Here is a 22,765-nt window from a genome sequence, read left to right as displayed (position 1 = left end):
CATTTTTTCAAAATTGTCGCTCTTTTTTTGTTTATAGCGCAAAAAGTAAAAATCGCACAGGTGATCAAATGCCACCAAAAGAAAGCTCTGTTTATGGGGAAAAAAACGTACATAAATGTAATTTGGGTACAGCATTGCACGACCGCGAAATTGTCCGTTAAAATAAAGTGCCGAATCACAAAATATGGCCTGATCAGGAATCCGGTCATAAAGCGGTTAAAAATACGCTCAATGAGAATTTTTTTGTCAAAGACATCTAGCTAAATACATTTTGGCCTAAATATATGACAAAAATTGAATATATCTGATATTTTTTTAAGTGTCAAAGTAGAAAAATGTTATTTTTTCAAAATTGTCGCATTTTTTAATTAATATCGCAAAAAATGAAAATCGCATAGGTGATCAAATACCACCAAAAAAAAGCTCTGTTTGTGGGTAAAAAAGGACGTAAATTTAGTTTGGGTACGGCGTTGCATGACCGCGCAATTGTCAGTTAAAGTCACACAGTGCCGAATCGCAAAAAGTGGGCTGGACGTAAGACAGCAAAATCTTCCGGTGGTAAAGTGCTTAAGAAAAAAGGGAGGAAATCCACGCTAGGATAAATATATATACTGGCTGCAGCCTACCTCCTATATATAATTTAGAAGGATATATACTAGAAATGGGAATAGGGGGGAGGTGAATGGCGCTGTCCAATGTACCAGACAAATTAGATAAAAAAAAAAAAGACCCAATGAAGGGTGTGCATCTGTAACATCTCAATTCAATCAATACTTGGTAATAAAACACTAAAATTGCAAATAAAGTGACGAAAGTGCTTAAGAAAAAAAAACGTGTCCATAAACTTAATGGATAATATAAGTGAAAGCGATATATAAGGTGCCTTACTGTAAAGTGACTAAGTGGATGATCAAAATGAATCCAGAAAGAAGCACGTAAGGTGACCCAGTGCTAAGAAATATATATAAAGGTGGCTCAAATCACATATAAAGGTGACTCAAATCACGTATAAAGGTGGCTCAGTGCTGCATTAAAGTCCATAAAGGTGCGTGTGAAAAAAATTCCTTGTGAATCTCCAAGTGTGGGCGGTGTGATGGATCCCTCGTGCTCCCCTCACTCCCAGGACTGCACTCCCCAGAAATACTAACCCCCACAGGGGTAGTAAGCCTTAAGTAGTTGGAGGAATCGGCTCCTATGGACTGCTATTGATGTCTCATAGACTGTAATGGTATCCTTGGAATCCCCGGAGGAGGGAAAGAGATTCTGGAGTAAAGATGAGGAGGATGGATGGAGAGTGTGGAGTGATGAGGAGGAGGAGGGATGAAGAGTCTGGAGTGATGAGGAGGAGGGATGGAGAGTCTGGAGTGATGAGGAGGAGGGATGGAGAGTCTGGAGTGATGAGGAGGAGGGATGCAGAGTCTGGAGTAATGAGGACGAGGAGGGATGGATAGTCTGGAGTGATGAGGAGGAGGACGGATGGAGAGTCTGGAGTGATGATGATGAGGAGGGATGGAGAGCTTGGAGCGATGAGGAGGAGGAGGGACGGAGAGTCTGGAGTGATGAGGAGGAGGGATGGGGAGTCTGGAGTGATGATGAGAAGGAGGGATGGGGAGTATGGAGTGATGATGGGGAGTATGGAGTGATGAGGAGGAGGGATGCAGAGTCTGGAGTGAGGAGGAGGAGGAGGAGGGATGGAAAGTCTGGAGTGATGAGGAGGAGGAGGGATGGAGAATCTGGAGTGATGATGATGAGGAGGAGGGTTGGAGAGTCTGGAGTGATGATGAGGAGGAGGGATGGAGAGTCTGGAGTGATGATGATGAGGAGGGATGGAGAGCCTGGAGCGATGAGGAGGAGGAGGGACGGAGAGTCTGGAGTGATGAGGAGGAGGGATGGGGAGTCTGGAGTGATGATGAGGAGGAGGGATGGAGAGTCTGGAGTGATGAGGAGGAGGGATGCAGAGTCTGGAGTGAGGAGGAGGAGGGATGGAAAGTCTGGAGTGATGAGAAGGAGGAGGGATGGAGAGTCTGGAGTGATGATGAGGAGGAGGGATGGAGAGTCTGGAGTGATGATGAGGAGGAGGGATGGAGAGTCTGAAGTGATGAGGAGGAGGAGGGATGGAGAGTCTGGATTGATGATGAGGAGGAGGGATGGAGAGTCTGGAGTGATGATGATGAGGAGGAGGGACGGAGAATCTGGAGTGATGATAAGGAGGAGGCATGTAGAGTCTGGAGTGATGAGGAGGAGGAGGACGGATGGAGAGTCTGGAGTAATGAGGAGGAGGACGGATGGAGAGTCTGGAGTGATGAGGAGGAGGAGGGATGGAGAGTCTGGAGTGATGAGGAGGAGGAGGACGGATGGAGAGTCTGGAGTGATGAGGAGGAGGATGGATGGAGAGTCTGGAGTGATGAGGAGGAGGAGGGATGAAGAGTCTGGAGTGATGATGAGGAGGAGGACGGGTGGAGAGTGTGGAGTGATGAGGGGGAGGACGGATGGAGAGTCTGGAGTGATGATGAGGAGGAGGACGGTGGAGAGTGTGGAGTGATGAGGAGGAGGACGGATGGAGAGTCTGAAGTAATGAGGAGGAGGACGGATGGAGAGTCTGGAGTGATGAGGAGGAGGAGGGATGGAGAGTCTGGAGTGATGAGGAGGAGGAGGACGGATGGAGAGTCTGGAGTGATGAGGAGGAGGACGGATGGAGAGTCTGGAGTGATGAGGAGGAGGAGGGATGAAGAGTCTGGAGTGATGATGAGGAGGAGGAATGAAGAGTCTGGAGTGATGATGAGGAGGAGGACGGGTGGAGAGTGTGGAGTGATGAGGAGGACGGATGGAGAGTCTGGAGTAATGAGGAGGAGGACGGATGGAGAGTCTGGAGTGATGAGGAGGAGGAGGGATGGAGAGTCTGGAGTGATGAGGAGGAGGAGGACGGATGGAGAGTCTGGAGTGATGAGGAGGAGGAGGGATGGATAGTCTGGAGTGATGAGAAGGAGGAGGGATGGAGAGTCTGGACTGATGATGAGGAGGAGGACGGATGGAGAGTCTGGAGTGATGAGGAGGAGGAGGGATGGAGAGTCTGGACTGATGATGAGGAGGAGGACGGATGGAGAGTCTGGAGTGATGAGGAGGAGGAGGGATGAAGAGTCTGGAGTGATGATGAGGAGGAGGACAGGTGGAGAGTGTGGAGTGATGATGAGGAGGAGGGATGAAGAGTCTGGAGTGATGATGAGGAGGAGGACAGGTGGAGAGTGTGGAGTGATGATGAGGAGGAGGGATGAAGAGTCTGGAGTGATGATGAGGAGGAGGACAGGTGGAGAGTGTGGAGTGATGAGTAGGAGGACGGATGGAGAGTCTGGAGTAATGAGGAGGAGGAGGGATGGAGAGTCTGGAGTGATGATGATGAGGAGGAGGACGGATGGAGAGTCTGGAGTAATGAGGAGGAGGACGGATGGAGAGTCTGGAGTGATGAGGAGGAGGAGGGATGGAGAGTCTGGAGTGATGAGGAGGAGGAAGGATGGATAGTCTGGAGTGATGAGAAGGAGGAGGGATGGAGAGTCTGGACTGATGATGAGAAGGAGGACGGATGGAGAGTCTGGAGTGATGAGGAGGAGGAGGGATGGAGAGTCTGGAGTGATGAGGAGGAGGAGGACGGATGGAGAGTCTGGAGTGATGAGGAGGAGGAGGGATGGAGAGTCTGGAGTGATGAGAAGGAGGAGGGATGGAGAGTCTGGAGTGATGAGAAGGAGGAGGGATGGAGAGTCTGGAGTGATGATGAGGAGGACGGATGGAGAGTCTGGAGTGATGAGGAGGAGGACGGATGGAGAGTCTGGAGTGATGATGAGGAGGAGGGATGGAGAGTCTGGAGTGATGATGATGAGGAGGAGTGATGGAGAGTCTGGAGTGATGATGAGGAGGACGGATGGAGAGTCTGGAGTGATGATGATGAGGAGGAGGGATGGAGAGTCTGGAGTGATGATGATGAGGAGGAGTGATGGAGAGTCTGGAGTGATGATGATGAGGAGGAGTGATGGAGAGTCTGGAGTGATGATGATGAGGAGGAGGGATGGAGAGTCTGGAGTGATGATGATGAGGAGGAGGGATGGAGAGTCTGGAGTGATGATGATGAGGAGGAGGGATGGAGAGTCTGGAGTGATAAGGAGAGGAGATGTAGTGCTGAGGAGTGGGAGGAGTCTAGCTCTCCTATGTACACTGTGCTATGTGCTCTGACTGCTGCCTGGTACCCGTACAGCTTCCCGTTGCTAGGGACCTTACCCCGCCCCCTAGTGACGCTGGAGTCAGTTGCCAGGGAAGAGAGCGGAGCCAGTCGCGCATATCTGACGTCAGTTCCGGTATCTATTGGTAACGTGTCCTTACCGGCGAACCGTGATCACCACATCGAGAAGCCGGACATGGCGGAGCTGGAGCCCTCCGCCCTAAACAACGACAGCACCGAGGTGCCCGGGAATGGCACTGCCAAGCTGCTCAGCTCTCCGGAGGGCACCGCTCTGGCCTATGGCAGCCTGCTGGGTATGGCTCTGCTCCCCATCTTCTTCGGGGCCATGAGGAGTGTCACCTGTGCCCGGGGGAAGGTGAGAGGGCGCTCTACATTCTCTATCATCACCCCTGTGTACATTCTCTATCATCACCCCTGTGTACATTCTCTATCATCACCTCTGTGTACATTCTCTATCATCACCTCTGTGTACATTCTCTATCATCATCATCACCTCTGTGTACATTCTCTATCACCACCTCTGTGTACATTCTCTATCATCACCTCTGTGTACATTCTCTATCATCATCATCACCTCTGTGTACATTCTCTATCATCATCACCTCTGTGTACATTCTCTATCACCATCACCTCTGTGTACATTCTCTATCATCATCATCACCTCTGTGTACATTCTCTATCATCATCACCTCTGTGTACATTCTCTATCACCACCTCTGTGTACATTCTCTATATCGCACACACCCAGCAATGTATTATCAGTTCTGATTGATGACTCCATGCTGTTTGTCCCAGAATGGCTCTGACATGCCGGAGACGATCACCAGTCGGGATGCGGCTCGGTTTCCCATCATCGCCAGTTGTACCCTTTTTGGACTTTACATCTTCTTTAAGGTGAGTGCCGGGGTGTTGATCTCCTCCCCCCCCCCTTTGAGTATCTGGGTCATTGTTGCTGCTCCCCTCTTTCAGAATCTGGGGCATTGTTGTCCCCCATGGAGTATTTGGGGTATTGTTTTTGACCCCCCCCCTTTTGGTGTATCTGAGATGTTGTTGCCCCCCCCCTTGGTGTATCTGAGATGTTGTTGCCCCCCCCCCTTGGTGTATCTGAGATGTTGTTGCGCCCCCTTGGTGTATCTTTGATGTTGTTGCCCCCCCCCCCCCTTGGTGTATCTGAGATGTTGTTGCCTCCACCCTTGGTGTATCTGAGATGTTTTTGCCCCCCCCTCTTGGTGTATCTGAGATGTTTTTGCCCCCCCCCTCTTGGTGTATCTGAGATGTTTTTGCCCCCCCCCCCCTCTTGGTGTATCTGAGATGTTTTTGTTCCCCCCCCCCCCTTGGTGTATCTAAGATGTTTTTGCCCCCCCTTGGTGTATCTGAGATGTTGTTGCCCCCCCCTTCTTGGTGTATCTGAGAAGTTTCCCCCCCCCCCCCTTGGTGTATCTGAGATATTTTTGCCCCCCCTCTTGGTGTATCTGAGATGTTTTTACCCCCCCCCCCTTCTTGGTGTATCTGAGATGTTTTTGCCCCCCCCCCCTTCTTGGTGTATCTGAGATAGTGTTGGTGCTCCCTCTCTTGGAGTATCTGGGGTGTTGCTGCCCCCCCCCCCCCATTTTATTGCTGATTAGGAAGAAAAAGCATACAGCAATGTTTGGACATGCCTGCCTTTTATCCAGCTAATTCTCATATATAGAGAGCTGCACAGCAGAAATCACACCCTTGGGATACAATGTAATCATTGGTTGTACAAGATACAAACCAAAGTGGGGTCACACTATAAGAAAATCGGGCAAAGGATCGTCCGATTGTCCTCGTTGTTTCACAGCAAATCAGAACTGATGAAGGAAAATTCTCATAGGACACAGGCTTTTTGTTGTTTCTGATCACACGCAGTCTTTCTTTTCTGATTTTTCTCGTATGAAAACGATACACATTAAATGAAAATTGTTTTTTTTTTCCAGTACGAGAAAAATTTAGGGCTCTTTCACACGGCCGCTCCGCTTGTCCGCAAATCATCCTATTTTTTTTGCGGATGATTTGCGGACATAATGTAAGTCTATGGCATTGCGGATGTCAGCGGAATACCATCCGCTGACATCCGATTTCCTTCCTTTCAGTTCTGTTCCGTTTTTTGGAACGGAACAGAACCCTATTTTTTTCATCCGTTCAAAAAACGGAAAGGAAGGAAAATCGGATGTCAGCGGTGTCATCCTCTGACATCCGCAATGCCCATAGACTTACATTATGTCCGTATATCATCCGCAAACGGATGGGTTGATATGCGGACACACGGAGCGGATGACACAAATGTCATCCGCTCCGTGAAAAAAAAAAAAAAAAAGTCCCGCAGCAGATTAGAAATCCGGAGCGGCCGTGTGAAAGAAGCCTTAGGAGTTTGTCCCTTCGATAATTTTTGTATGAAAATTCAGAATCGTCTGTAGAAAGTTCTGTACACAATATACGAAAATCGTACGAAAATTCTTTGGACCAAAATGTTCGCCCAATTTTCTTATAGTATTATGTACGAGCCTTTTAATTGGAGCTACTTATTATTATTTATTTGTAAAACAATAAATTAATACCCGCGCTGTGATGAATAAATATTAGTGAATTATAAAATTATATATGTATCTATCTAACCTGAAGCTGCTGCTCACCAAGTAAAAAACCGGGGAAGACTAAAAGACAAATAGGCAGCGCTAGCAGGTAAAATCTATAAATAAGTGCTGAATAGTAAAAAAATAAAGTATGATGTGATGAAAATTGTACTAAAAATTAAGTGCGTATAATTCAATTATAAAATCATGAATGCATAAAATACTACAACGAATATGGTTAAATGTATGCACAAATCAGAAAATTCATAAAGTGCAACAAAAAAATATAATCCAGTGTCCACAAATTTTAAATAAAGTGCAAAATGTGTTTAAGGTGCAGTCCAAATTTATATTCTTCCAAAGAAGTTTATGGTGCAAAAAAGTGCTCAAAGTCCAAATAAAGTGCCCAAGTGCTCTTCAAAGAAAGTCCCCCTATGGGGATGCACTCACCAAATTTGGGATGTAAATGAGCCTTAAATATATATAATATTCCGTTTAGAAAGTCAGGGCAGCCACACGGAGACTAAAGGTTTCCCTTGTCCGGATGGATGGATGGCTGCAATCCTTTACCATGGGCTCCTTATTAGCTCCTCTCCACTCTCTCCCAAATGATGTGATCAAAAAGAAGGAAAGAAGCCAAACATCGTGAAGCCCGTAATATATTTATTATAAGTTTTAAAAAAGTAATGGTACTCACAAAAGTAAGGTATAGTTAGGCATTAATCGGTAAATACAGCGATGTCCTTCTCTTCCGTGTCCGCTGCCGGCGTGCGGTTCACGGTGGTTAACAGGAAATGACGCTGTAGCGTACCACTGCCCGGAAGTGCGTCGACGCGTTTCGCCCGCCTTGTGGGCGTTATCAAAGACATCACTTCCGGTAAAGCGGCTCGCATTTATACTTGTCATGCTCCGCTTGTAGCCAATCGGCCAGAAAGGGGGGTGGAACAAATTCAGTGTTTACTTCCTGCCCATGTTTATCCCAAGCGTGTCCCCACAAGGCTAAACTGGCCATTACGTCCGTGGACAATTTTCTATTCCGCAAAGATATATGTCTATAATATTATTTTATTTATGCCATCAGACCCATAAAGCGATCATTTATGCCACCACCTCATTTCCTGTTACCGATTCAGTAACCAACGTACACATTAAATTTATTTAAAAAACATATTATACAATTAACATTATCTTATGATAAATAGCAATGGGATATTAATACCACTAGATTACCTAATTTATAGTATGTTTTATATCATTAGTCTAAGTATTTCTCCATTGCAATTCATCTTTAACATGAGCAATTGATTTTAAAACATCAAATATTCCTCAGAATGTATTATTTATAAAAATCTTTAAAAATTGTTAAAAATTATTATATCCTATAAATATAAAGTGGTCACTAAGAGAAAAATTATTAATTTTTATTATAAAGAAAATACTAATAAATAATAAAAATAAAAATAAAAAATAAAAAATAAATGTACGAGCCTTTTAATTGGAGCTACTTATTATTATTTATTACTAATAAAATCACTTTCCCTGTAGACTCTGAAATGTGATCAGTAAGTTGGCGTATAGAGAGTTTATATACTGTACATCAATAACATACAGAGGACATTCATGCTTGAAAAACTACCACTGCAGGAGTGAGACTTCTGAAATGAACTAGAAATTGACTTTAGAATTTATCTTGCAATTTATTTATTTTTTTTTTAATTTTGGGTAGAGTATTGGGGGGGGGGGGGGGGTTGTAACCCCTGTCAGTTAACTCCCTACACCACTCCATGCTTTCGTTTGTTAAAAAATCGCTTTTGAACAATAAAGCCTAGCAATGGCCATTCTGAGTAAGGGCAGATGATTCATGCAGCGCTTACTTCCATGATTCCATCTACCTTTTTAGCTCAGACATGCAGGCAGGAGGGTGCGCTTATCTGAGAATACCCCCCCCTCCCCCGAAGAATCTTGGGACTTATGACATTATTTGCCTAGGCAAGAAACTAGGAAGTAATTGAAAGGAGTTGTAAAGTCAGAATGTTTTTTATCCTAATGCATTCTATGCATCAAGATTAAAAAACCTTCTGTGTGAAACAGCCCCCCCCTAATACTTACCTGGGGTCCCCCCTTAATACTTACCTGGGGTCCCCCCTTAATACTTACCTGGGGTCCCCCCTTAATACTTACCTGGGGTCCCCCCCTAATACTTACCCGAGGCCCCCCCCTAATACTTGAGGTCCCCCCCCCTAATACTTGAGGTCCCCCCCCCTAATACTTGAGGTCCCCCCCCTAATACTTGAGGTCCCCCCTAATACTTACCTGAGGTCCCCCCTTAATACTTGAGGTCCCCCCTTAATACTTACCTGAGGCCCCCCCTAATACCTACCTGTGGTCCCTCTTTGTCCAGCGATGTCCACCTGTGTCTCAGCCTCCTGAGATTCTCCCTCCTGATTGGCTGAGACACAGCAGCTGCACCGTTGGCGGCTGCTGTCAATCAAAGTCAGCTAGCGAATCAGGAGAGAGAGGGGGATTAGTCGGGGTTCCGTGTCTGAATGGAAACACGGAGCTGTGACTCGGCTCGGGTTCCCCCATAGCAAGCTGCGGGGGGCACTCGACAGGAGGGAGGGGCCAGGATCACAGAAGAGGGACCCAAGAAGAGGAGGATCCGGGACACTGTGTGCAAATCCACTGACGCAGAGCAGGTAAGTTTATGTTTTTTATTTTTATAGGAAAAAAAAAAATTAAGACTTTATAATCACTTTAACCGCTTGCCGACCGCCCACAGTATATTTACTGCGGCAGTCAGCCCCTCCTTGGCAAAGCGACATAGTACTACATCGCTCGCCCAGGAGCCTGTAGGAGGCGAGTGCGCGCCGCCGGAGGTGCGCTCCCGCTCGTTCACGGCCATCCCTGCGCGTGTGACTGGTGGCTCCGATGTCCGCCGGCCACTCGCGATCTCCCGCTGGAGAGGGAGAAAGGCAGGCGGCTGATGTAAACAAAGCCATCTGTCATTCTCCCTGTGTAACTGCAGAGATCATACGGTCCTGCTATGTAGGATCGTATGTCTCTGTGGTTACATCACAAGCCACGCCCCTTGACAGTTAGAATCGCGCCCCTAGGGACACACTTAACCCCTTGATCACTAATAAAGTTAACCTCTTCCCTGCCAGTGTCATTTATTACAGTAACAGTGCATATGTATAGCACTGATTACTGTAGTAATGTCACTGGTATCCCCAAAAGTGTAAAAAATGTTAGTCAGGGGTCCGATCTGTCTGCCGCAATGTTGCAGTCCCGCAAAAAAAATCGCAGATTGCCGCCATTATTAGTTAAAAAAAAAAACAATAAAAATGACAGAAATCTTTCCCTTAGTAAACGCAATAACTTTTGTGCAAACCAATCAAAATACGCTTATTGTAATTTTTTTTTTTTTTTTACCAAAAATATGTAGCAGAAAACAAATTGGCCTAAAATGTTAAATTTTGATTTTTACATTTTTTTTTGGGAAATTTCATATAAAAAAAAACGTGAAAAATATTTTTATTTTTTTAAAATTGTTGCTCTTTTTTTTGTTTATAGCGCAATAAATAAAAATCGCACAGGTGATCAAATACCACCAAAAGAAAGCTCTGTTTGTGGGAAAAAAAGGACGTCAATTTCATTTGGGTACAGCGTCGCACGACTGCGCAATTGTCCGTTAAAGTCACGCAGTGCCGAATCGCAAAATAGGCCCTGGTCTTTGAGCAGCCAAATCCTCCGGGGCTTAAGTGGTTAAGAAATATATATATATATATATATATATATATATATATACAATATATCAATTTAAAACAAGCATTTATGATCTACTTTCCTATCTATTTACTGATGGTAGCAGCATAAGGAATACAAATAATGAATGTGGATTTGGGAGAGTAAAGTTCCACTTTAAAGATCTTGTCGCCGCTAGGGTGACTTTGATCTTCCTTTGTGTCTATGATATTTATTTTACTGTTTTATTCCTTTGTGTTGCAGACTCCCTTTGAATCTGAAGTAGACATTTTTCTCCTGACTCAGCCTTTACACCTGACAGATAATGATTTACATCTGACAGATAATGATGTTGTTAGTTTGTCTTTTTTTTAAACCATTTTTTACTTTCTATCCTAAGGCCAGTTGCACACGGGTGTAATATTTTACTGATGTTTACTCAGGAACTTATTGACAGAAAGTCTGTCAGTAAAAACAAAAAACTGCATGTAAAGACCTGAGTAATGTTGAGTAAAGGTGCGTAAGCGTATAGAAGAGTAAAATTCTTCTTCATTGCCGGGGTTGTAATATACGAATTTAAACTCGCATAAAAAGGCTTTTAGACGGGTAAACGCGCGCATGCGAGTAAATTACTGCAATCAAATGTAACGCTGTATTACTGATCTTTTATTGGCTGTGTGCATTGTCTCTAAAGCCCCGTACACACGTACCGAATGTCGGCCGAACGATCGGCCGTCTTTTGTCCGGTGCTGTCCTGTTGGTTGAAAAGTGCTAAAGACTGCACACGAATTTTGTCGGCCGACTGCAGAAGTGATGTCATGTGATGGTTAACTTTCCGTGTGTTTTTTCTTCTCTGAGCATGCCCAGTCTTGCTAATCGGCTGTTTGTCGGCCGAAATCTGTACTGACTGACGAACAATCGGCCGTTCTGGTGTCGGCCAACAAAAATTTTAATGCCTGCACACCCGATTCTGTTCGGCCGAAAAGTCGCAGTCGGTTGTCGGAAAGCATCATACTAACAAGCCGGCAATCGGCCGATCGGTCGGCGGCCAAATATTTACGGCCGACAATCGCTACGTGTGTACGGGCCTTTAGACAACAATGCATCTTCTTTCAAATCAGTAAAAAAAATGCAGCGTTTTCTACTCCCGTATGCAAGAGTCCTATTTGTGTCATTTTTGGTCTTCAGCTTTATTACTAATCTGATTGCAATTAGCGTACTAAAAGGCTGGGTTGCCTAAAATGTTGCTGTATGCTTTTGCTTCTTAAAGTGGAACTTTACCCGTAACAACAAGATAAAAAAAAGAATGTTCTTTAGCAAAGAACATACATTCCACATTAATTATGCATCTAAATTTAGTGTGCGCTGTATATTGACTCCAGCGTTTTTCTTGCTTCTTCTTGCCGAAGGCGGCCATTTTGCTGAAGCCCAGAGCCCCTGAGCAGTAGTAAATCTTTAGGCCCGTGATGGTGAACCTTGACACCCCAGATGTTTTGGAACTTCATTTCCCATGATGCTCAATTTCAATGCAGAGTGCATGAGCATCATGGGAAATGTAGTTCCAAAACATCTGGGGTGTCAAGGTTTGCCATCACTACTTTAGGCTGTCAGCAGATCAGCCTCTACATTTTCAGCATAGTGCCAAATGGGAGAGCATGTGCAGAGCAGGGTGAGGCAGTATATAACTGGAATTTAAACCGTATAGGCACTTTTTATTGTTCGCTATAGGGGTGGCCAGCCTGAAGTGATCTATCAGGACTTAACTTTTGGAATGAGGTTCCACTTTAAAGAGCAATAAAACACACTCTCGGTGCAGCAACCCCCCTCTCTCTGTGCTTTTCTAATTTTGCTGGTTTGATGGAAACGCACCAGGTTACAAACTGCATTGGCGCTGTCCCTCCCCAAAAAAAATAAAAAAATAAATACACACACACACACACACACACTTACACACACACACACACACACACACACTCTCACAAACCTGAGTACACCCCTCACATTTTTGTCCATTTCCCAAAGACAACCTCTGGATATGACGCTGAGCATGTCAACTGCTTTGGTGGACCATAGCGAAGCCTGTTCCGAGTGGAACCTGTCCTGGTAAACAGCTGTATGGTCTTGGCCACAGTGCCGCAGCTCAGTTTCAGGGTCTTGGCAATCTTCTTATAGCCTAGCCCAGTGATGGCGAACCTTGGCACTCCAGATGTTTTGGAACTACATTTCCCATGATGCTCAGCTACACAGCAGAGTACATGAGCATCATGGGAAATGTAGTTCCAAAACATCTGTGGTGCCAAGGTAGAGCAACAATTATTTTTTTCAGATCCTCAGAGAGTTATTTGCCATGAGGTGCCATGTTGAACTTCCAGTGACCAGTATGAGAGAGTGATAACACCAAATTTAACACACCTGCTCCCCATTCACACCTGAGACCTTGTAACACTAACGAGTCACATGACTCTGGGGAGGGAAAATGGCTAATTGGGCCCAATTTGGAGATTTTCACTTAGGGGTGTACTCACTTTTGTTGCCAGCGGTTTAGACATTAATGGCTGTGTGTTGAGTTATTTTGAGGGGACAGCAAATTTACACTGTTATACAAGCTGTACACTCACTACTTTACATTGTAGCAAAGTGTCATTTCTTCAGTGTTGTCACATGAAAAGATAGAATAAAATATTTACAAAAATGTGAGGGGTGTACTCACTTTTGTGAGATAATGTATATACATACAGTGAGGGGAAAAAAGTATTTGATCCCCTGCTGATTTTTTACTTTTGCCCACCGACAAAGAAATGATCAGTCTATAATTTTAATGGTCGGTTTATTTTAACAGTGAGAGACAGAATAACAACAAAAATATCCAGAAAAACACATTTAAAAAAGTTATAAATTGATTTGCATTTTAATGAGTGAAATAAGTATGTGAACCCTTCACAAAACATGACTTATGCCCCATACACACTATAAGATTATCTGCAGACTTTTGTCTGCAGACTTACCTTTTCTATGTAGTGCAAGGGCCTGCCAGATTGCATACAAATTGAAAGTGTTTAGGTTTGACCTCATATTATATGGTTTTGGTAAGTCTGCAGACAAAAGTCTTCAGATAATCTGCACGTGTGTATGGGGCATTAGTATTTGGTGGAGAAACCCTTGTTGGCAAGCACAGAGATCAGACGTTTCTTGTAGTTGGTCCCCAGGTTTGCACACATCTCAGGAGGGATTTTGTCCCACTCCTCTCCGCAGATCCTTTCCAAGTTATTAAGGTTTTGAGACTGACGTTTGGTAACTCTAACCTTCAGCTCCCTCTACATATTTTCTATGGGATTAAGGTCTGGAGACTGGCTAGGCCACTCCAGAACCTCAATGTGCTTCTTCTTCAGCCACTCCTTTGTTGTCTTGGCCGTGTGTTTTGGGTCAGTGTCATGCTGGAATACCCATCTATGACCCATCTTCAATGCCCTGGCTGAGGGAAGGGGGTTCTCACCCAAGATTTTATGGTACATGGTCCCGTCCATTGTCTTTGATGCGGTGAAGTTGTCCTGTCCCCTTAGCAGAAAAACACCCCCAAAGCATAATGTTTCCACCTCCATGTTTGACGGCGGGGATGGTGTTCTTGGGGTCATGGGCAGCATTCCTCCTCCTCCAAACATGGCAAATTGAGTTGATGCCAAAGAGCTCGATTTTGGTTTCATCTGACCACAACACTTTCACCCAGTTCTCCTCTGAGTCATTCAGATGTTCAAACTTCAGATGGGCCTGTACATGTTCTTTCTTGAGCAGGGAGACCTTGCGGGCACTGCAGGATTTCAGTCCTTCACGGTGTAGTGTGTTACCAATTGTTTTCTTGGTGACTATGGTCCCAGCTTCCTTGGGATCATTGACAACTCCCATGTAGGTCTGGGCTGATTCCTCATCATTCTCATGATCAATGAAACTCCACGAAATGAGATCTTGCATGGAGCCCCAGACCGAGGGAGATTGGCAGTTATTTTGTGTTTCTTCCATTTGCGAGTTATCGCACCAACTGTTGTCACCCTCTCACCAAGCTGTTTGGCGATGGTCTTGTAGCCCATTCTAGCCTTGTGTAGGTCTACAATCTTGTCCCTGAAATCCTTGGACAGCTCTTTGGTCTTGGCCATGGTGGAGAGATTGGAATCGGATTGATTGATTGCTTCTGTGGACAGGCGTCTTTTATACAGGTAACAAACTGAGATTAGGAGCACTCCCTTTAACCACTTGCCGACTGCCGCAAGTACATATATACGGCGGCAGTCAGCCCCTCCTGGGCAAAGTGACGTAGGGATACGTCACTCGCCCACGAGCCAATGGGGGGCGAGCGCGCATTTCCGTCGCACTCCCGCCCCTGCTCGTTCACAGGGATCCCCGTGCGAGTGACCGGCAGCTCCGATGTCCGCCATCCACTCGCGATCTCCCGCTGGAAAGGGAGAAAGGCAGACGGCTGATGTAAACAAAGCCGCCTGTCATTCTCCCTGATGTAACTGCAGAGATCATACGATCCTGCTATGTAGGATCGTATGTCTCTGTGGTTACATCACAAGCCACGCCCCTTGACAGTTAGAAGCACGCCTCTAGGGACACACTTAACTCCTTGATCACTAATAAAGTTAACCCCTTCCCTGCCAGTGTCATTTTTACAGTAACCGTGCATATTTTTAGCACTGATTACTGTAGTAATGTCACTGGTAACCCCAAAAGTGTCAAAATGTCTGTCAGGGGTCCGATCTGTCCGCCGCAATGTCGCAGTCCCGCAAAAAAAATCGCAGATCGCCGCCATTACTCGTTAAAAAAAAAAAAAACAATAAAAATGACATCAATCTTTCCCTTAGTAAACACAATAACTTTTGCGCAAACCAATCAAAATACGCTTATTGCAATTTTTTTTTTTTTTTACCAAAAATATGTAGCAGAAAACAAATTGGCCTAAAATGTAAAAAAATTTTGATTTTTTTTTTTTTTTTACATTTTTTTGGGGGGAATTTCATATAAAAAATGTGAAAAATATTGTTATTTTTTCAAAATTGACGCTCTTTTCTTGTTTATAGCGCAAAAAGTAAAAATCGCACAGGTGATCAAATACCACCAAAAGAAAGCTCTGTTTGTGGGAAAAAAAGGACGTCAATTTCATTCGGGTACAGCGTCGCACAACCGCGCAATTGTCCAATAAAATAACGCAGTGCCAAATCGCAAAATATGGTCTGGTCAGGAAGGGGGTAAAATCTTCCGGTCTTAAAGTGGATAAAAATACGCTCATTGAGAATTTTTTTGTCGAAGACATGTAGCTAAATACATTTTGGCCTAAATATATGACAAAAATTGAATATTTTCGATATTTTTTAACAGTCAAAGTAGAAAATTTAAATTGTTGTTTTTTTCAAAATTGTTGCTCTTTTTTTTGTTTATAGCGCAAAAAGTAAAAATCGCACAGGTGATCAAATGCCACCAAAAGAAAGCTCTATTTGTGGAAAATAAAGGACGTCAATTTCATTTGGGTACAGCGTCGCACGACCGCGCAATTGTCCGATAAAGTCACACAGGGCCGAATCGCAAAATAGGCCCTGGTCTTTGAGCAGCCAAATCCTCCGGGGCTTAAGAGGGTGCTCCTAATCTTAGCTTGTTACCTGTATAGAAGAAACCTGGGAGCCAGAAATCTTGCTGATTGATAGGGGATCAAATACTTATTTCACTCATTAAAATGGAAAACAATTTTTATAACTTTTTTGAAATGCGCTTTTCTGGATATTTTTGTTGTTCTGTTTCTCACTGTTAAAATAAACCGACCATTAAAATTATAGACTGATCATTTCTTTGTCAGTGGGCAAATGTACAAAATCAGCAGGGGATCAAATACTTTTTTCCCCTCACTGTGTGTGTATGTGTGTGTGTGTGTGTGTGTGTGTGTGTGTATTTTATATATATATATATATATATATATATATATATAATATATTATGTATATGTGTGCGTGTGTATTTATATATCATTTTATTATCAATTTACTGATTAAATTTTAACGTAGCTTCTAAAACTCTTTCTCTCCACAGATCTTCTCACAGGAGTATATAAATCTTCTTCTATCAATGTATTTCTTCATCCTGGGAGTCTTGGCGCTGGCACACACAATCAGGTAAGGAAGCATGCCCGACCCTTTATATGGTAGATAAGACATTCGCCTCATGGGCAGTGCATTGTTTTCAGTGAGTTGTCTCACTCATAGCCTTGCAATCAGAGAGAGCAGAAAAGTGCTGCAAAGCATTAAAGTGATTGTATACGATCGATTCCCCTGGCGAAACAACCCATTCAGTTTAAAATAGGAATGATAATCTCTGTTCTCAGCTGCATATGAGCTGGTGGGAGGAGAAGCAGCACCCTGATCTTCCCAGTGAATGGCTGTGAAGCGGGGGCGTGTCAGGACAAGTCTTATTATTGGAGGAGAGCAGCCAGAGTTCCCGTCATAGCTAGAGAACTGACTACGGTGTGCTCTCCTGCTTAGTGTGGTCAGTTTTCAATAGGAAATCAAGGGGACTAGCAGGAACAGCAGGAATTTCACATAAAGGAAGCAATACAAAGAGAACAGGAGACTTTCTAATACAAGTACAATGTACTGCAGCCACATATCAGGAATATGAAGTGTTGGAGCAATGAGTATGTAATGAGCAGATATGTCTCTTCTTGGGGTACTTGCAGTATATATTTACAAATCATACATAGAGATGAGATTTTTAAAATCTATACAGCAAGCTGATTTATTTTTCATAAAAGGTAAAACCCATAGAAAAGACTCAGAATTTCTCTTCACAAGCAACTGATTGTCTCTCATTTTCTTCTACAGCCCATTCATGAACAGGATCTTCCCGGAGAACTTCCCCAACAAACAGTATCAGCTGCTCTTCACTCAGGGCTCCGGGGAGAGCAAGGAAGGTGAGATACTAACTGGATAAACCTCTCTCCCTTTCCCTCCTCTCCCCTCGCTCTCCCTTTCCCTCCTCTCCCCTCGCTCTCCCTTTCCCTCCTCTCCCCTCGCTCTCCCTTTCCCTCCTCTCCCCTCGCTCTCCCTTTCCCTCCTCTCCCCTCGCTCTCCCTTTCCCTCCTCTCCCCTCGCTCTCCCTTTCCCTCCTCTCCCCTCGCTCTCCCTTTCCCTCCTCTCCCCTCGCTCTCCCTTTCCCTCCTCTCCCCTCGCTCTCCCTTTCCCTCCTCTCCCCTCGCTCTCCCTTTCCCTCCTCTCCCCTCGCTCTCCCTTTCCCTCCTCTCCCCTCGCTCTCCCTTTCCCTCCCGTCCCCTCTCCCCCCTCTCTCTCCCTTTCCCTCCTCTCCCCCCTCTCTCTCCCTTTCCCTCCTCTCCCCCCCTCTCTCTCCCTTTCCCTCCTCTCCCCCCCTCTCTCTCCCTTTCCCTCCTCTCCCCCCCTCTCTCTCCCTTTCCCTCCTCTCCCCCCCTCTCTCTCCCTTTCCCTCCTCTCCCCCTCTCTCTCCCTTTCCCCTCTTCCTCTCTCTCCCTTTCCCTCCTCTTTCCTCTCTCTCTCCCTTTTACCTCCTCTCCTCTCTCTCCTTTCCTCCTCTCCTCTCTTCTCTCTCTCCCTTCCCTCCCCTCCTCTCTTCTCTCTCTCCCTTTCCCTCCTCTCCTCTCTCTCTCTCTCCCTTTCCCTCCCTCCTCTCTTCTCTCTCTCCCTTTCCCTCCTCTCCTCGCCTCTCCTCTCTTCTCTCTCTCTCTCTCCCTTTCCTCCTCTCCTCTCCTCTCCTCTCTCTCTCTCTCCCCCTTTCCCTCCTCTCCTCTCCTCTCCTCTCTTCTCTCTCCCCCTTTCCCTCCTCTCCTCTCCTCTCTCTCTCCCCTTTCCCTCCTCTCCTCTCCTCTCTTCTCTCTCCCCCTTCCTCTCTCTCTCTTCTCTCTCCCCCTTTCCCTCCTCTCCTCTCCTCTCTTCTCTCTCCCCCTTTCCCTCCTCTCCTCTGCTCTCTTCTCTCTCCCCCTTTCCCTCCTCTCCTCTCCTCTCCTCTCTTCTCTCTCCCCTTTCCCTCCTCTCCTCTCCTCTCCTCTCTTCTCTCTCCCCCTTTCCCTCCTCTCCTCTCCTCTCCTCTCTTCTCTCTCCCCCTTTCCCTCCTCTCCTCTCCTCTCCTCTCTTCTCTCTCCCCCTTTCCTCCTCTCCTCTCTTCTCTCTCCCCCTTTCCCTCCTCTTCTCTCTCTCCCTTTCCCTCCTCTCCTCTCCTCTCCTCTCCTCTCTTCTCTCTCTCTCTCTCTCCCTTTCCCTCCTCTCCTCTCTTCTCTCTCTCCCTTTCCCTCCCCTCCTCTCTTCTCTCTCTCCCTTTCCCTCCTCTCCTCGCCTTTCCCTCCTCTCCTCGCCTCTCCTCTCTTCTCTCTCTCTTCTCCTTTCCCTCCTCTCCTCTCCTCTCCTCTCTTCTCTCTCCCCCTTTCCCTCCTCTCCTCTCCTCTCCTCTCTTCTCTCTCCCCCTTTCCCTCCTCTCCTCTCCTCTCTTCTCTCTCCCCCTTTCCCTCCTCTCCTCTCCTCTCCTCTCTTCTCTCTCCCCCTTTCCCTCCTCTCCTCTCTTCTCTCTCCCCCTTTCCCTCCTCTTCTCTCTCTCCCTTTCCCTCCTCTCCTCTCCTCTCCTCTCTTCTCTCTCTCTCTCCCTTTCCCTCCTCTCTTCTCTCTCTCTCTCCCTTTCCCTCCTCTCCTCTCTCTCTCTCTCCCTTTCCCTCCTCTCCTCTCTTCTCTCTCTCCCTTTCCCTCCTCTCCTCTCCTCTCTTCTCTCTCCCCCTTTCCCTCCTCTTCTCTCTTCTCTCTCCCCCTTTCCCTCCTCTCCTCTCTTCTCTCTCCCCCTTTCCTCCTCTTCTCTCTCTCCCTTTCCCTCCTCTCCTCTCCTCTCCTCTCTTCTCTCTCTCTCCCTTCCCTCCTCTCCTCTCCTCTCCTCTCCTCTCCTCTCTTCTCCTCTCTTCTCTCTCTCCCTTTCCCTCCTCTCCTCTCCTCTCTTCTCTCTCCCCCTTTCCCTCCTCTCTTCTCTCTCCCCCTTTCCCTCCTCTCCTCTCCTCTCTTCTCTCTCCCCCTTTCCCTCCTCTCTTCTCTCTCCCCCTTTCCCTCCTCTCCTCTCTTCTCTCTCTCTCCCCCTTTCCCTCCTCTCCTCTCCTCTCCTCTCTTCTCTCTCCCCCTTTCCCTCCTCTCCTCTCCTCTCTTCTCTCTCCCCCTTTCCCTCCTCTCCTCTCCTCTCCTCTCTTCTCTCTCCCCTTTCCTCCTCTTCTCTCTCTCCCTTCCCTCCTCTCCTCTCCTCTCCTCTCTTCTCTCTCTCTCTCCCTTTCCCTCCTCTCCTCTCCTCTCTTCTCTCTCTCCCTTTCCCTCCTCTCCTCTCCTCTCCTCTCTTCTCTCTCTCCCTTTCCCTCCTCTCCTCTCCTCTCTTCTCTCTCCCCCTTTCCCTCCTCTCCTCTCTTCTCTCTCCCCTTTCCTCCTCTTCTCTCTCCCTTTCCCTCCTCTCCTCTCCTCTCCTCTCTTCTCTCTCTCTCCCTTTCCCTCCTCTCCTCTCCTCTCCTCTCTTCTCTCTCTCCCTTTCCCTCCTCTCCTCTCCTCTCTTCTCTCTCCCCCTTTCCCTCCTCTCTTCTCTCTCCCCCTTTCCCTCTCTCTCTCTCCCCTTCCCTCCTCTCCTCTCCTCTCTTCTCTCTCCCCCTTTCCCTCCTCTCTTCTCTCTCCCCCTTTCCCTCCTCTCCTCTCTTCTCTTCTCTCTCCCCTTTCCCTCCTCTCCTCTCCTCTCCTCTCTTCTCTCTCTCCCCCTTTCCCTCCTCTCCTCTCCTCTCTCTCTCTCCCCCTTTCCCTCCTCTCCTCTCCTCTCCTCTCTTCTCTCTCCCCCTTTCCTCCTCTTCTCTCTCTCCCTTTCCCTCCTCTCCTCTCCTCTCCTCTCTTCTCTCTCTCTCTCCCTTTCCCTCCTCTCCTCTCCTCTCTTCTCTCTCTCCCTTTCCCTCCTCTCCTCTCCTCTCCTCTCTTCTCTCTCTCCCTTTCCCTCCTCTCCTCTCCTCTCTTCTCTCTCCCCCTTTCCCTCCTCTCCTCTCTTCTCTCTCCCCCTTTCCTCCTCTTCTCTCTCTCCCTTTCCCTCCTCTCCTCTCCTCTCCTCTCTTCTCTCTCTCTCCCTTTCCCTCCTCTCCTCTCCTCTCCTCTCTTCTCTCTCTCCTTTCCTCCTCTCCTCTCCTCTCTTCTCTCTCCCCTTTCCCTCCTCTCTTCTCTCTCCCCTTTCCCTCCTCTCTTCTCTCTCCCCCTTTCCCTCCTCTCCTCTCCTCTCTTCTCTCTCCCCCTTTCCCTCCTCTCTTCTCTCTCCCCCTTTCCCTCCTCTCCTCTCTTCTCTTCTCTCTCCCCCTTTCCTCCTCTCCTCTCCTCTCTTCTCTCTCCCCCTTTCTCTCCTCTCCTCTCCTCTCTTCTCTCTCCCCCTTTCCTCCTCTCCTCTCTTCTCTCTCCCCCTTTCCCTCCTCTCCTCTCTTCTCTCTCTCCCCCTTTCCCTCCTCTCCTCTCTTCTCTCTCCCCCTTTCCCTCCTCTCCTCTCTTCTCTCTCCCCCTTTCCCTCCTCTCCTCTCCTCTCTTCTCTCTCCCCTTTCCCTCCTCTCCTCTCCTCTCTTCTCTCTCCCCCTTTCCTCCTCTCCTCTCTTCTCTTCTCTCTCCCCCTTTCCCTCCTCTCCTCTCTTCTCTTCTCTCTCCCCCTTTCCCTCCTCTCCTCTCCTCTCTTCTCTCTCCCCCTTTCCCTCCTCTCCTCTCTTCTCTCTCCCCCTTTCCCTCCTCTCCTCTCTTCTCTCTCCCCCTTTCCCTCCTCTCCTCTCTCTCTCTCCCCCTTTCCCTCCTCTTCTCTCTCTCCCTTTCCTCCTCTCCTCTCCTCTCCTCTCTTCTCTCTCTCTCTCCCTTTCCCTCCTCTCCTCTCCTCTCTTCTCTCTCTCCCTTTCCCTCCTCTCCTCTCCTCTCTTCTCTCTCTCCCTTTCCTCCTCTCCTCTCCTCTCTTCTCTCTCCCCCTTTCCCTCCTCTCCTCTCCTCTCTTCTCTCTCCCCCTTTCCCTCCTCTCCTCTCTTCTCTCTCCCCCTTTCCTCCTCTCCTCTCCTCTCTTCTCTCTCCCCCTTTCCCTCCTCTCCTCTCTTCTCTCTCTCTCCCCCTTTCCCTCCTCTCCTCTCTTCTCTTCTCTCTCCCCCTTTCCCTCCTCTCCTCTCCTCTCCTCTCCTCTCCTCTCTTCTCTCTCCCCCTTTCCCTCCTCTCCTCTCTTCTCTCTCCCCCTTTCCCTCCTCTCCTCTCTTCTCTCTCCCCCTTTCCCTCCTCTCCTCTCTTCTCTCTCCCCCTTTCCCTCCTCTTCTCTCTCTCCCTTTCCCTCCTCTCCTCTCCTCTCCTCTCCTCTCTTCTCTCTCTCTCCCTTTCCCTCCTCTCCTCTCCTCTCTTCTCTCTCTCCCTTTCCCTCCTCTCCTCTCCTCTCTTCTCTCTCCCCCTTCCCTCCTCTCCTCTCCTCTCTCTCATCTCCTCTCCTCTCCTCTCTCTCATCTCCTCTCCTCTCTTCTCTCTCCCCCTTTCCCTCCTCTCCTCTCCTCTCTTCTCTCTCCCCCTTTCCCTCCTCTCTTCTCTCTCCCCCTTTCCCTCCTCTCCTCTCTTCTCTTCTCTCTCCCCCTTTCCCTCCTCTCCTCTCCTCTCCTCTCCTCTCTTCTCTCTCCCCTTTCCCTCCTCTCCTCTCCTCTCTTCTCTCTCCCCCTTTCCCTCCTCTCCTCTCCTCTCTTCTCTCTCCCCCTTTCCCTCCTCTCCTCTCCTCTCTCTCCCCCTTTCCCTCCTCTCCTCTCCTCTCCTCTCTTCTCTCTCCCCCTTTCCCTCCTCTCCTCTCTTCTCTTCTCTCTCCCCCTTTCCCTCCTCTCCTCTCTTCTCTTCTCTCTCCCCCTTTCCCTCCTCTCCTCTCCTCTCCTCTCCTCTCTTCTCTCTCCCCCTTTCCCTCCTCTCCTCTCCTCTCTTCTCTCTCCCCCTTTCCCTCCTCTCCTCTCCTCTCCTCTCCTCTCTTCTCTCTCCCCCTTTCCCTCCTCTCCTCTCCTCTCTTCTCTCTCCCCCTTTCCCTCCTCTCCTCTCCTCTCTTCTCTCTCCCCCTTTCCCTCCTCTCCTCTCCTCTCTTCTCTCTCCCCCTTTCCCTCCTCTCCTCTCCTCTCTTCTCTCTCCCCCTTTCCCTCCTCTCCTCTCTTCTCTCTCCCCCTTTCCATC

The 22,765-nt window shown here is 47.4% G+C and overlaps 1 protein-coding gene across 2 annotated transcripts in view; it reads left to right on the top strand.

Moving 5' to 3' along the window:
* Positions 1–4,304: 4,304 nt before the first annotated feature.
* HM13 (histocompatibility minor 13) overlaps positions 4,305–22,765 on the top strand; it is a 54,974-nt gene continuing 36,513 nt past the window's right edge. Inside the window, exons 1-4 of one of the 2 annotated variants that reach the window (XM_082272411.1) lie at positions 4,305–4,583; positions 5,024–5,122; positions 16,638–16,720; positions 17,426–17,514. In XM_082272411.1, coding sequence (XP_082128537.1) covers positions 4,404–4,583; positions 5,024–5,122; positions 16,638–16,720; positions 17,426–17,514 — 451 coding nt within the window. In that variant the 5' untranslated portion in view covers positions 4,305–4,403. The remainder of the gene's footprint in view (positions 4,584–5,023; positions 5,123–16,637; positions 16,721–17,425; positions 17,515–22,765) is intronic. The other variant, XM_082272412.1, reaches the window with a different exon arrangement.

This window comes from Pelophylax lessonae (assembly GCF_965119305.1).
Source record: "Pelophylax lessonae genome assembly, chromosome: 11".
Classification (NCBI taxonomy): domain Eukaryota; kingdom Metazoa; phylum Chordata; class Amphibia; order Anura; family Ranidae; genus Pelophylax; species Pelophylax lessonae.
The sequence above is the reverse complement of the archived record's forward strand: the minus strand, read 5'-3'. Positions and strand labels throughout refer to the sequence as shown.